We start from the raw sequence: 14607 nt of genomic DNA, 5'->3' as shown, positions 1-14607 counted from the left end.
GGTTTGTGGTGCACAGAGGATTATTACATCTACACACACACACACACACACACAAAGGTAAATCTTGTGTAATCAGTCAATCTGTGACAGAACATTTGTGTTTCAATGAACTGAAACAGTACGCTCATATCACATGGAAGATCTTTATAATACTGTCTCACTGATGTCATGTCTGACAGTTCATCACAATTGAAATGAAACAAGTGTAACTTTAAAGCTGAGCTTCTCTTCATGGGAAAGTTCATGTATTTCTTTGTAGTAAACACATCAATTCACAGAATGCTTCCAGCTGTGAATAAATAATAAATCGTGTGGTTCTCTCATTCACCAAACTTATAGATTTCTCACAGACAAAAGTTGCATTTGGATTCCCTTCTTAAAAATAAATAATCCGCATAACTGGTTATTTGATCAGTCGTTCAGATTCAAGTAACACAGTGAGCCTCATCCAGTGTTTCTAAAACCACTGTTTGCTAAATTGTCGCATTATGCAGCAATTTATGACAAAATGGTTTAACAAAAGATTTACAGAGACATTCGTTTTGCTCATGTTTCATGAATGAGGCTCAAAATGATTCTTATTACACTAGAGATTATCTATGATAATAAAGTCCCTGTTGCATGAGTGTTCATAACAGTTGGACAGATGCAGAGGACGTTTGTGTTGAAGTACTTGTCTTTTTTGCAGTTTTTTAATCGCGTATCCTTAAAATGCATATTGTCTTATTCGTCAGTGCACACCGTAAAAAAATATTCATGTCATTGTGTGTTTGTTACACTAACTTCTGTCATTTGCACTGTTGGGTTATACTAAATGCTTATATAATTCAAATCAAAGTGGTCAAAAATGTAATGATCTCAGTGCTGCAGATTGTAACTTTGGCTTAGCAATTATTCATTAAAAAGGCAGCAGTTAACCCAAATTTTTTTACAGTGTACTATACTGTACCAAATGTCAATGCAAATATTCCTGAATCCCAGTGTGTCCAGTTGTCCAGATTTGGTGTCGCTTTGTTCCCGTGCAGCCTGCAAAGTGTCGTCATGCATTAATGGCATCGGCCACGTCAGTGAAAACAAGTCGACTGGGTTTTTGGGTTGTTCCCTGACTTGTGGTCAGTGTCTGTGGCGGGAAACAGAGAGTGAAAGTAAGTAAATATCATACGACATCGACGGAAGAACATTATAGAATAGAATTAATAATACACATTTAAACCTAGTTCTACAGTGTAATATTTCACAAATATCAATTCGCAAATTGTAATGAATTGTATTGACAGTATGAGAATGAGTAATGAGCCAGAACACAAATGGACGAGTGTTTAAAGGTGGATTCAGTCACAGCTGCTGTTTGATGACCATTAATAGTGATATTAAATGGACTAATGGTAAAAAAATATATACATATTTACAGTGATGGATACTTTACCACAAATAACAAACCATATGGCCTTGTGTCAGAACTTAAGAGAAATGAGAATGTAGAAACTGAAATTAAGATATAGCATTTAATAACATGGTAGAAATTATTTGTTAAAGATACACCATGTTGTCTGTCTATCTATCTATAATTGTACCATTCTATCTATCTATCTATCTATCTATCTATCTATCTATCTATCTATCTATCTATCTATCTATCTATCTATCTATCTATCTATCATCTATCATCCATCATTCTATCATTGTACCATTATATCTATCTATCTATCTATCTCTCTATCTATCTATCTATCTATCTATCATCTATCTATACATCATCCATCATTCTATCATTGTACCATTATATCTATCTATCATCCATCATTTTATCATTGTACCATTATATCTATCTATCTATCTATCTATCTATCTATCTATCTATCTATCTATATATCATCCATCATTCTATCATTGTACCATTCTCTCTATCTATCTATCTATCTGTCATCCATCATTCTATCATTGTACCATTATATCTATCTATCATCCATCATTCTATCATTGTACCATTATATCTATCTATCATCTATCTATCTATCTATCTATCTATCTATCTATCTATCTATCTATCTATCTATCTATCATTGTACCATTACATCCATCCATCCATCCATCCATCCATCCATCCATCCATCCATCCATCCATCCATCCATCCATCCATCCATCCATCCATCCATCCATCCATCCATCCATCCATCCATCCATCCATACATCCATCCATCCATCCATCCATCCATCCATACATACATACATACATACATACATACATACATACATATACACACACACACACACACACACACACATACATACACATACATACATACCGGTACATACATACATACTTACTTACTTACTTACTTATTTTAAAAATCAGCAATGTATGCCCTAACAATTCTTATATTATTTGATGGTATGTTTTTGTCTGCTTCGGCCCGTGTGGTGTTGAACTCTTACTTTGGAGTTTGGTCCTGCTGGGCTTCCGTCTCGTCCGTGGTCCAAGAGTTCCTGCTCTAGATCATCCTGTTCTTCAGCTGGATCAAAGTTATACATGGGCATCAGCTGGTGTCTCAGTTTCTCCAGCCTAGAGAAAAACACAACACAGCTTCTATATGGGCAACATTTTCACAGCCTCGTATTAAATATTCACTGTGTAGAACCTTCCATTTTCAAGGCTGAAGTGGAGCGAGACAGGAATGCAAATATTCTTACCTCTTCTTTTTCCGGATGTACAGAAGCTGGTAAGGAAAATGAAAAATAAATAAATGTAAGATACAAGTGTTACATAAATTCACATATTACATTCTAAATCAATTAAAACAAACAGAATGATAGCATAAAAGACTAATTAATTTCATCACCAAAGAGAGTGTTACATTTTAAATGTGTATATCTGCTTAATTTTGTCAACTTTTAGAAGTACACAAGCATATACAATACCGGTCAAAAGTTTAGGGTCGGTAAGATTTTTTTATGTTTTTGAAAGAAGTCTCTTATGCTCACTATGGCTGCATTTATTCGATCAAAAATGATAATAAACTGTTTTCTGTTTGACTGTATTTTAAAATGTATCTTATTCCTGTGATGCAAAGCTGTCCTCAGTGTCACATGACCCTGCCTAACATGTTTGTGGAATCCATGATTTATTTTCCTCACCACAACAACAGCCAGCCCAATGACTGTGATGATGCCGAAGGGTACAAGCACCATTCCCATCCCAGCGCCTTCCACCGACGCCACGGGCAGCTGCGTGGAGTTCAGGCCCGTCCCGTTGGCGGACCACGTGATCCTAGACGTGATGTTCTCCGGCTCAGTTCTGGGCTCTCCGGAGCTTGTGGGAGCAGGAATGAAGGTGGTGAGGGGGAGGGTGGGGGCTGGGAATGGGGTCAGGGTTTGGGTTTGGGTGGACGTCAACAACTGGGGTTTGGTGGTGGTCAGAGACATGGTTGTTGCAGGACGCCGGCGTGGAGGCGAGCCGAGTGTGTTTACTGGGATTCGATCCTCCAATGGGCGGCAGCCATGAGGCGCTCACGGTGTTCCTGAACTCCTGCAGGAACCCTGTGGAGGAACATCATTTAATGTTGGATCGAATTTGGCTTTGTTCTGAAACATGGTGAGAGTTAACAAACTGCCTACATAGGGTCCATGGAAAAAAACTAGAAAAACAGAAGAAAATGAATATAAGTATTTTATGTTTGTATTTCATATTTTTGTTCTTTCATTTTGACATGGTTTCATTCTTCTTTCAAAAGACTGGTTGAAAATAATGGGGTTAATCACATTGTTTAATTCAATTGATAGCCGTAGATTTGTTTCTTTTCAGGTTTATTTACATTAAAAATATTCTACTGGTGTGTAATAAAAAAGAAACAATCTAACCTAATAGAAACATAAATGTTCTCCAGATAATATTTTACACACTTAATTATATTTTTATTTTTAACGGTATAAATTTATACGTGAAAACAGCTGCTTTTTGTACTTTAGTAAGGGGTCCCTCATCATATTTGGCATAAATAGCATTACTTACATGAAGCAAGCAAACAATTGATTCCACTATCATATACCGTTTACAGTCTAAACTACAAAACAGTCTAAAAAAATACAATTTTTTATATATATATTTCAGAACTGATTGAAAAGTTTGTGGTCAAAATTGTTTACTTTTTTTTTAAAAAAGAAGTCTCTTCAATGCTGCATTTATTTGTTAGAAATACAGTAAAAACCGCAATGTTGTGAAATAATATTGCAATTTAATATTCAGTCTTCTGTTTGAATATATTGAAAAATGTAATTTATTCCTGTGACCAAAGCTGAATTTTCAGCATCATTACTCCAGTCTTCAGTGTCACATGATCCTTCAGAAATCATTCTAATATGATGATTTGCTGCTCAAGAAACATTTATGATTATTATCAATGATAATATTTTTGTGGAAACCGTGAAACATTTTTTTCAGGATTATTTCTTTAATAGAAAGTTCAAAAAGAACAATATTTATTTGAAATAGAAATCTTTTGTAACATTTTAAATGTCTTTACTGTCACTGTTGATCACTTGTAAAGCATCCTTGTTAAATAAAATGATTAATTTCGTTCAAATTCTCTGAAAAGAATGTGATTTGGTCAAATGAGATAGAAGTGCTAAACTCAGTCTTTTTTCTTTATGAATATCTGAGATTGAACCAAGAAACTTGTCATTGCTCTTGAAAGCACCAGTCAATTAGAAACTCAAAACGGGGGAAAAAAGGGAATTTTATACATTCAGGTTTGGATAGTATAGTGGCTCAGTGAGAAAATCTGTGTGTGATTGCATGCTCTTGACTGAATGTATGTGTGTGTGTTCAAGTACAAACCCTGTGGACAACATATGGATGTGTGAACTTTTAAGATACTGTTGGCAAACCGCAAGCTTCCTTCCACACTACAACCGTTAGGATCCGTGTGTATGTGTGTATGTGGATGTGGGGGCTGGAGGCAGGAACGAGACTCGCCGCTTAAAATAGAGAATAGGAGAATCTGCAGTTGAGATCTCGTGGATGTGAATGAGAATGTAGAAATCTCCTAAACCGCAGACTGTCTCCATTCACAAAGAACTTCTCATGCTGTTAAAGGGCCATGTCAAAAAATAAAAGTCGGTTATTGTTGGCTCACCTTCATAACAAAACAAATCCAATGAATATTTCAAGCCATATGATATCTTGGTGAAAATTGGATTTATCTTTAAGTTTGTTCCTCACACAAAGCTATTGTATGACTTCAGAGGACTCGGAATATTGTGCATGAGTCATATGGACTATACTTTTATGATACTTTTATGGTTCTTTTCATGCAGTAACAGTAAACTTTCGTTGTAAAAAAAAAAAAAGAAAGTCATACGGGTTTAGAATGACAGAAATTCAGAACAGTAAAATTCTATGACCATTTTGAAAAATATTTAGCTTGATGAACACAAATAGACAAGACCTTCGAAACAAAGATGAACAGCTTTTGGTGGCATGAATCAACTTTTTTTCTAGAAGAACGTACAGAGAAAAAGTATGTTGTGTAGTTTTACTCTCAAAATACACGACCGTTCTCAAAATACACTTCTGTTTGGGGTCAGAAAGATTTTTTTTTTTTGGAAGAACGATACTTTAACTTCAGCAAAAACACGTTAAATTGTTTAAAAGTAACCGTAAAGATAATTAAAATGTTACAAGATTTCTATTTCAAATAAATGCTGTTCTTTTAAACGTTCTATTTCCTGAACTGTTTGCAACATTGATAATAATCAGAAATGTTTCTTGAGCAGCAAATCATCATATTAGAATGATTTCTGAAGGATCATGTGACACTGAAGACTGGAGTAATGATGCTGAAATACACAGGAATCACAGGAATAAATTACATTTTAACAAAATAAATTGTAATATTTTAAAAATCAAAATGCAGACTTGGTGAGCATACTTCTGTAAAAAAAGAAATTCAAAAATTATTACAGACAAACTTTTGAACAGTAGTGTAACTATGTATAAAAATGTGTCTGAATGTGAACGATATATAATTTCACAAAGCTTGTAAAAAAAAAAAGGATTTCGCCCCAAAAGAACGCTTATTTTTACGACAAAACCATATTCTACTTACTGTAATGTAAAAATAAAATGAATAAATGACATTTTTCAAATGAAAATTATTTATACATTATAATGGTACACTGTTAAAAAAATGGGTTGTTTTGCTGATTTAAATAATATATTTTTTATAATATTAATTAAAAACAATTAAATTAAAATAATGAAAATTCGGCTTGACAATTTTTTACGGAATTAGCATGAATAAACTGTCACACTGAAAAATATCTTAAAGGTATAATTCACCCAAAAGTCTTAAAAGTCTTGTTTTGTGTTCTGCAGCAGAAGCCGGTTTAGAACAAGGGAGAGGGTTTTTTCTGAGTGAAATTTAAATTGGGCTTGTTTTAATGAATTCACCCATAATTCTCCTGAAAGTGTGTGTGTGTGTGCATGTGTATGGGTGTGTGTATGGGCGTGTGTGTGTATGGGCGTGTGTGGGTGTGTGTGTCTGTGCGTGCATGTGTATGTGCGTGTGTGTATGGGCGTGCGTGTGTGTGTGTGCGCGTGTGTGTGCGTGTGTGTGTGTGTGTGTGTGTGTGTGTGTGTGTGGGTGTGGGTGTGGGTGTGCGTGTGTGTGTTGTTGTCGTTATACTTCTTTCCTCCCAGCAGCAGTGGGTGTCGTGGCAGGATGTGGGTACGAGTGGCACAGAGAAAGAGACACAGTCTGATACTCTACATAGGAAAGCAAGTACTCAGAAACACGGTTCACGTTGAAAGAGTTGCGTTTCGTAAGAGATGACAAAGAGATGCACAGATGTGATCTTGCTTGCTCTCGCCGTTTCTCCCTCTCTTTCTAACAACAGGCCTGAGGCCACCTGCAGCTGAAACGCTGAACCTATGTCTGATACGTTAATGCACACACTTGCTGAATGTATATGATCATTTAAGTAAGGCAAACATCAATTGCTCATACTTGGTGATTTAAACAAACCCCAAACACTAGGAATTAAAAGAATGTGCAGTTGTGAAAAGTGCTAAAGTGATCAGACTTTTCACAATTTTTTGATGATAAAACAGGTGAAAAAAATACAACATACTTACAATGAAGTAACAACCCAGATTACCACAGCAACCACTTAGCAATTCGCTAGCAACCAGCCAGAACCAGTGTTATTTTAGTTAGTATTATAGTATTTATTCATATTTTGAGATATATATACAGTATATATATATAGCCATATATATAACTTTTATTTTTATATTTTCAGTTTTAGTTTAATTTTAGTTTAAAGCTGCAATCCGTAGTTTTTCCTCTTTGTCGCCATTCTGTTTGAAATCTGCAATTGCAGTCATTCGCGGAATAACTTTACGTGAGTTGTGCCTCGGCACGGCACAGCGCGGATGAATCCAATGTTTGAGGAGAATGTGCAAATATAGCCTACTAGCCGAGACTCCTTCTTTATGTGTACAGATGTGACGTAATGACGCAAAGACATGCTCGAATCTCCCGCGGAAATCCACCAGTACCACTGGAATTAAAAACATTATTACAAGCTTACCGTTTAGAATCGAGCTACGGCAAGCAGATAGCGTTGAACACTGGCTGGTTATGTACTTGCTCACACATTTATTTGGAATAATTTTTAACCCAAAAATGTTACGGCTTTAAGTATTAGTACTTTTGTCATGTGCTCTTGTTATTTTTATTACAATTTTAGTCTAATTTATACTTTAACTTAAACATATTTCAGCCAGTTGCCAATGCAACATTTATTTGCACCAATTCTTGTATTTTTGTATTTCGTTTTTTTTTTTTTTTCATCTACTAATTTCAGATTTTTTTCATTCTGAAACTTAGTTTAATTAATATATTTAGTTTGAAAACATTTCAGAATATTTTAGAAGAATAATGTGTAGTTTTCTTGTATTAAACTGTTTTTTACTGTAGTTCTTGCTAAATTTTTAATTAAAATATATACACTCACCTAAAGGATTATTAGGAACACCATACTAATACTGTGTTTGACCCCCTTTCGCCTTCAGAACTGCCTTAATTCTACGTGGCATTGATTCAACAAGGTGCTGAAAGCATTCTTTAGAAATGTTGGCCCATATTGATAGGATAGCATCTTGCAGTTGATGGAGATTTGTGGGATGCACATCTAGGGCACGAAGCTCCCGTTCCACCACATCCCAAAGATGCTCTATTGGGTTGAGATCTGGAGACTGTGGGGGCCATTTTAGTACAGTGAACTCATTGTCATGTTCAAGAAACCAATTTGAAATTATTCGAGCTTTGTGACATGGTGCATTATCCTGCTGGAAGTAGCCATCAGAGGATGGGTACATGGTGGCCATAAAGGGATGGACATGGTCAGAAACAATGCTCAGGTAGGCCGTGGCATTTAAACGATGCCCAATTGGCACTAAGGGGCCTAAAGTGTGCCAAGAAAACATCCCCCACACCATTACACCACCACCACCAGCCTGCACAGTGGTAACAAGGCATGATGGATCCATGTTCTCATTCTGTTTACGCCAAATTCTGACTCTACCATCTGAATGTCTCAACAGAAATCGAGACTCATCAGACCAGGCAACATTTTTCCAGTCTTCAACTGTTCAATTTTGGTGAGCTCTTGCAAATTGTAGCCTTTTTTTCCTATTTGTAGTGGAGATGAGCGGTACCCGGTGGGGTCTTCTGCTGTTGTAGCCCATCTGCCTCAAGGTTGTGCGTGTTGTGGCTTCACAAATGCTTTTCTGCATACCTCGGTTGTAACGAGTGGTTATTTCAGTCAAAGTTGCTCTTCTATCAGCTTGAATCAGTCGGCCCATTCTCCTCTGACCTCTAGCATCAACAAGGCATTTTCGCCCACAGGACTGCCATATACTGGATGTTTTTCCCTTTTTACACCATTCTTTGTAAACCCTAGAAATGGTTGTGCGTGAAAATCCCAGTAACTGAGCAGATTGTGAAATACTCAGACCGGCCCGTCTGGCACCAACAACCATGCCACGCTCAAAACTGCTTAAATCACCTTTCTTTCCCATTCTGACATTCAGTTTGGAGTTCAGGAGATTGTCTGGACCAGGACCACACCCCTAAATGCATTGAAGCAACTGCCATGTGATTGGTTGATTAGATAATTGCATTAATAAGAAATTGAACAGGTGTTCCTAATAATCCTTTAGGTGAGTGTATATATATTAATAAAAAAAAGGGGTGAATGTAAAACCATGGTAACTTTCAAAACTTTTTTTGTTTTTTTAAATGTGCACATTTACTCATTAATGAGAAGTTACTAATCAGTTACAATATGATCAGTTACAATATAAAAATCTTAAATTATGACTGTTATAAGCTTAAATTCCACTGGACCCGGGAATACAACAGGTATATACAGTTTTTAATGCATTAAAAGGGTTAACAACACTGGTCAGAACACCCTATAGCAATACCCTAGCAACTACCTAGAACACCCTAGCAACTAATCACACCACTTTAAAACACCGACCACAAACAATATTTTCAACTTGTCCCTCGTTTACCAGGTCTTTCCAGGAATGCACTTACAATAGTGTAGAGAACCAAACTAGAGGATTTAAAAGCCAAAATCTGCAGCTTCCATTTTCTTTAATGCACTTTAAATAATTCTTCAAGGCAAAAACTGTGTTATTTAAGTTGCATCAATTCCTAGATGAAGTTTGCTCTATGTAAACACTACTGATATCATATCTTTTTCTAGTATGCTTGGACGCATTTTTACCAGCTTTACGTTGTCATCACAGGAGTCATGGTGTCTAATAAGATATAACTTTGCATCGGCAAGCAAATTTTACATTAACATTTACAGTGTTGTAAAGGCTGTACTTTCAAAACAGCCAAAAAAAGTATGTTTTTAAAAGATTTCCTGGCAAAATCCATTGCTCAGACTTCCATTGCAAGCACAATCCTGTAAATGTGATTTTGTTTGTTTATACAAACAGTAGACTACATGTATTTACTTTCTGATGTTTTTCCCTGTCAAAAAAAGGACATTCAAACATAGAAGACAAGAATATCTGCAGCAGATCCCAGTAATCTGTGTATTTGGGTGGTGTTGATTAACTTCTTACGTAATCATTTAGAGTGAAAGCTCTGTCTCGTCAATGTGTAAACAGTCTGCACGCTTAATGAAGAACATGTTAGTCCTTCGGCCAATCAGAACGCTTCGGGCTTTCTTAAGCCTGCCTCCTCGACCAATCAGAGGCCACCACAAGACAAAGATAGACATACCAACAGACACCAAAATAAGGTGCCTGCTCCTGTGCCTTATCAGTTATAAATCTTTTTTTCTGCATTAATTGAATTCTATAGAGCATTTAAAGAGATTAAAATGAGGGTTAATAAGCTGAAATCTGATTAGAAAATGTTTTCTATTGTCACAAGCTGCAAATATATGAGATACACAGACCTATTCATGGAGAAATGTGGGCACGGACGATGTCCTTCCAAGGTTTTCCAGGCAGCCGATGGAAAAAAAGCAGAGGGAATTTCTCCTTTCACCCCTCCTCCTTCGTTCCTCAGCTAGAACAGACCAGATGAGAGGCTGTAAATTGAAATGTTTTCCCCCTCTGGATCCCTGCGTTCACCACATTTCGTCCCACCGTACAAAATCACATCTCATTTTTCTTTCTTTTCAGCTGTTTTCTGTTTTTCTTTCATATCATTTTATTCAGAGACAAGACAGGAAGAGCTACAAGGATGCTACAAACCCAAGCTATGTGATCCAGCAACGTCCCTCCTCCGTTCCTGCTCTGCTATTGGTTGGCTGTGGGGCAGCTGAAGGCTGTGATTGGCTCAGCTGGCTGTCCGTCTAGCTTAGCAGGAATGAGGACAGGATTTAATGGTTGGACACAGATGCTGTGAATGTGTCTAGGGAAGAGAGTTCAAGGATGTTAACCCATTGCTGCCTCACCTGTGCATGATGTGAACTCAAATCAGACGATTTATGGGTAATGGTCCGGGTCTCAAACACTAATGAAAAAGCTTTTTTGTTCATTTTAATTTTAGTTGTTTTGTTTAGTCTTAATTAATTCATGTGTCAGGAACATGTCTGGGTCAATTCTGGATTCACTCTAAATTAACAAGAATCCTCCCAATTCTCAGATTATCGGATTACATTGTATCATGCTTATATATATATCTATCAATCTATCAATCTATCTATCTATATATATATATATTCTCTGAACTTTTTCAGACATGTGTATATATTTAATAATAATAATTTATATATCATTGGCCTACTATTTTTGGGTGCATCTCAAAGAGAAATGTTCAGATCATATTTAATCTTAAATTAATGTGTGTGTGTGTGTGTGTGTGTTCTTGTTTTTATTACATTGTGAGGACCAAATGTCCCCACAAGAATAGTAAAACGTGAAATCACCTACATTGTGAGGACTAGCCAATGGTCCCCACAAGGGAAATTGATTAATGAACATACTTAATGATGTATTTTAGAAAATGTAAAAGAGCAGAAAGTTTTCTGTGATGGGTAGGTTTAGGGGTAGTGTGTGTGTGTGTGTGTGTGTGTGTGTGTGTGTGTGTGTGTGTGTGTGTGTGTGTGTGTGTGTGTGTGTGTGTGTGTGTGTGTGTGTGTGTGTGTGTGTGTGTGTGTGTGTGTGTGTGTGTGTGTGTGTGTGTGTTGAATAAACTAGTGCTGTCATGAAAATAATCCTACAATGCAAAAATCTAAATGTTCCTCACATCATTTTCTTTATTCAAACTACAGTATCTAAAGTAAAGTAAGTAACTACCCAGAATACCACAGCAACCACTTAGCAATTATTTTAGAAAGGTTTATTATTGAAAGAAACTTTATTGTTATTATTTAAATTATTTCTTTTTAGATTAAATATAATAAGAACATTTCTTCTTGAGATGCACTTAAAAATAGTCGGCTAATGTACACTGTAATACACATGAATCCTTGAAAAAGTTGTATAAGGTGTAGGCTAAATTATAATTACAAAAAAAGTTCTTTACCTTCTTATCAAAGACTTTGAAGGCCATGCGTTCTGCATCTTGATATGTTTAGCCTCTTTCGTGGTACAGAGCCATAACCCCATGCCTTTACCTGTCAAAACAACATTTTATTATTAATATTAATAGTATTAAAACGCATTTTATCCAACATTAGTGTTGGTATGCTAGCCGCTGAATGTGGGGAAACTAATCCTTGATTAAACTGAATTGTTGACTAAAATTAATCCAAAAGATGGATGGATTATGATTGATGTCATTTTAAAAATGGCCTCAAGACCAAAGCACATCAGTTGTCTAATGTTTTGTAACAATTATTAAAATGTGTTCACTAGACTACACAATCTGCAGATGGCGTCGTTCATATGCTATTTAAAATCTCTTCCTGTCAAACGCTGCCTCCTAGCGGTGGGGTGGTGACAGTGCGGCAGTGCTTATCCGCTATAATCCTCTTATTTGTGCTTATGAAACACAAGCCAAACTGCTCTCAAATTAACTGTCTAACATGCTAAGAGTAAATATAATCCTTAGTTACAAGATAATAAATGTAAGCAACACTCAGTGTACCATATGCGATTTTTTTTACTTAATTTGCCCAAGTTTGATTTAATGTCCCTTCCAATGATTTTGTATTAGATTTTTCAGTGCAAATTATATTATTACATTACTTGAGTAAAAAAAAAAAGTTAACGTTTGAAAAACTTTTCATGTATTTCAGACATCCATAATTTTTCCTGTTTATTTGCAGGCTAACACCCCACAAGCATGACTTGTTTTTAGAAATCAACCTTTTTTCAGTCTGTCTTATGAGAAGAATATCAAAGGCATTCATTAAAAAACATATTCTTTGAGTACATTTTATTTTCTTCACATAAATAAATAATCCTATATCTCTGACTTCTCATTTCTCAAGTGGCAGTGTTTTTCTCAGACAAGTTATGTTTTAATCTTACATGTTATATATTGTAATATATGTATTAAATAGTATACAAGACATTATGATCATGGTAATGAATACGAAAATCATGCAGTATCATGACATGTTCTTGACAGGTTCGAAATAGGAAATTATATTTTTTGTAAAGAAAATGTAGACTATTTAGGACCACTAAAATTGTTTTGCACTGTGACATTATTTTCTTGACAGATAATGTTCCCTCTTAACTCTCATTACCATGAAGTCTAAAACCGACTGTCATTGCTATTTGTTCATTCAGATGGTTAAAGATCAAAACAATATTTTTTGTTATGTGCAGCTGTAATATATGAAATATTTTGCTAATAATGATATGAGCACATTAAAGTTCACATGCAAAGGCATTTGAAACTATTTTACAACCATATTGTGTTGTATTTCTGAGTATTCAGCGAGAACTTAGAATAAATGGTAGGACTTGATTTTATCCAATGGGAATGAATTGATCCTTGAGCCGTCTCTATATGACAGGTGTTTTGAGAGGAGGGGGTGAAAAATAAGATTTGTGATGTTAGAGCAAAAAGGGAAGCAGAACATTTGTTTCATGTTGTAGATATTCATCACACATTGACCGCGTCGCTTTGATACACTAATAACTCAGGGTTCAAAATCTGGCGAACTAAAAAAAGATGTTCTGGATCATTTTACAAAAGCTCCCCTCACTGTCATTGTACGAAAGGTGGAAATTAATAGTTCTCAAAATAATTGCTTTTTGATCCTCAAATGTTAAACATGTCATGGTTATTTTTGTATTTGGCTCATAATACCATGGTATTCTCTGAAGTACCTTGGAATACAATGCAAATTCCATGGTCAGTGATGGTGAACTCAACACACTATCAACTAATTATCCAATGGACATACCATTATAACACCATGTTTAACACTTACAAAACAAGTACTAAAATGTACAATGGTCTCTCATGTACCTCCCCTCAAAATCTTCACTTTCCTCTGGTTTCACGGACAAAGCTAGTCCCAGACTAAAATGCATGTTTGAACTGTTTTGAACCCTAACCTTCATATAACCTGCATTTGAATATCTTAAAATATGTCAGTGAGATTGCTTTGTCTCAAGATGAACACCAGTAATTTTTTTTCTCAGGCACATTTATAAAAGATTTAAATGTCCTAAACGAAGGCTGACTTAGAAAAAAAGTGTAACAACTAGCCCCAGTCTTCTTGCGCAAGTGTAATTTAACCCCTTAACTGCCCCCCCTTTTTGTTTAGGCGCTATAGACGGTTTCATCGAACGCACGCGCGTTGCCCGGGTTACGCGCTGGCCCGAAGTTAACTTCCGGTCTGTGTTTGTTAACCGGTAATATCATAATATCATAATATCATTCTCTGGTAATATGGCGCCGACTACAAACGCAGTGAAAATTAAGGTGATGAGCAGACTGAAGTTGGGCTCAGGTTGTTGTGTTGTGGGATGCAACCTGAGGCTCTGGGACAAATACCTTATCAAAAATAAAAAAATTCCTTTTCCTAAAAACGAAGGGAGACGGCGAGCGTGGATCACCGCTGTGCGATGAGAGGCTTGGAAGAATTCAAGGATCTGTAGCACTCAC

The 14607-nt window shown here is 36.0% G+C and overlaps 1 protein-coding gene across 1 annotated transcript; it reads right to left on the bottom strand.

Annotated features, from left to right (window-relative positions):
* Positions 1-808: 808 nt before the first annotated feature.
* On the bottom strand, positions 809-3467 carry si:ch211-161c3.5 (uncharacterized protein C3orf18). The gene is made up of 4 exons (XM_056270526.1): positions 3137-3467; positions 2693-2718; positions 2438-2564; positions 809-1120 (listed from the first exon to the last, which is right to left on the bottom strand). Exons 1-4 carry the CDS (start codon positions 3422-3424, stop codon positions 1040-1042), a joined length of 522 nt encoding a protein of 173 aa, XP_056126501.1. The 5' UTR covers positions 3425-3467; the 3' UTR covers positions 809-1039.
* Between the last annotated feature and the right edge of the window lie 11140 nt (positions 3468-14607).

The sequence above is a fragment of the Rhinichthys klamathensis genome, unplaced genomic scaffold, assembly GCF_029890125.1.
Source record: "Rhinichthys klamathensis goyatoka isolate OS25496 unplaced genomic scaffold, OSU_Roscu_1.1 h1tg000303l_1, whole genome shotgun sequence".
Classification (NCBI taxonomy): Eukaryota; Metazoa; Chordata; class Actinopteri; order Cypriniformes; family Leuciscidae; genus Rhinichthys; species Rhinichthys klamathensis.
The sequence above is the reverse complement of the archived record's forward strand: the minus strand, read 5'-3'. Positions and strand labels throughout refer to the sequence as shown.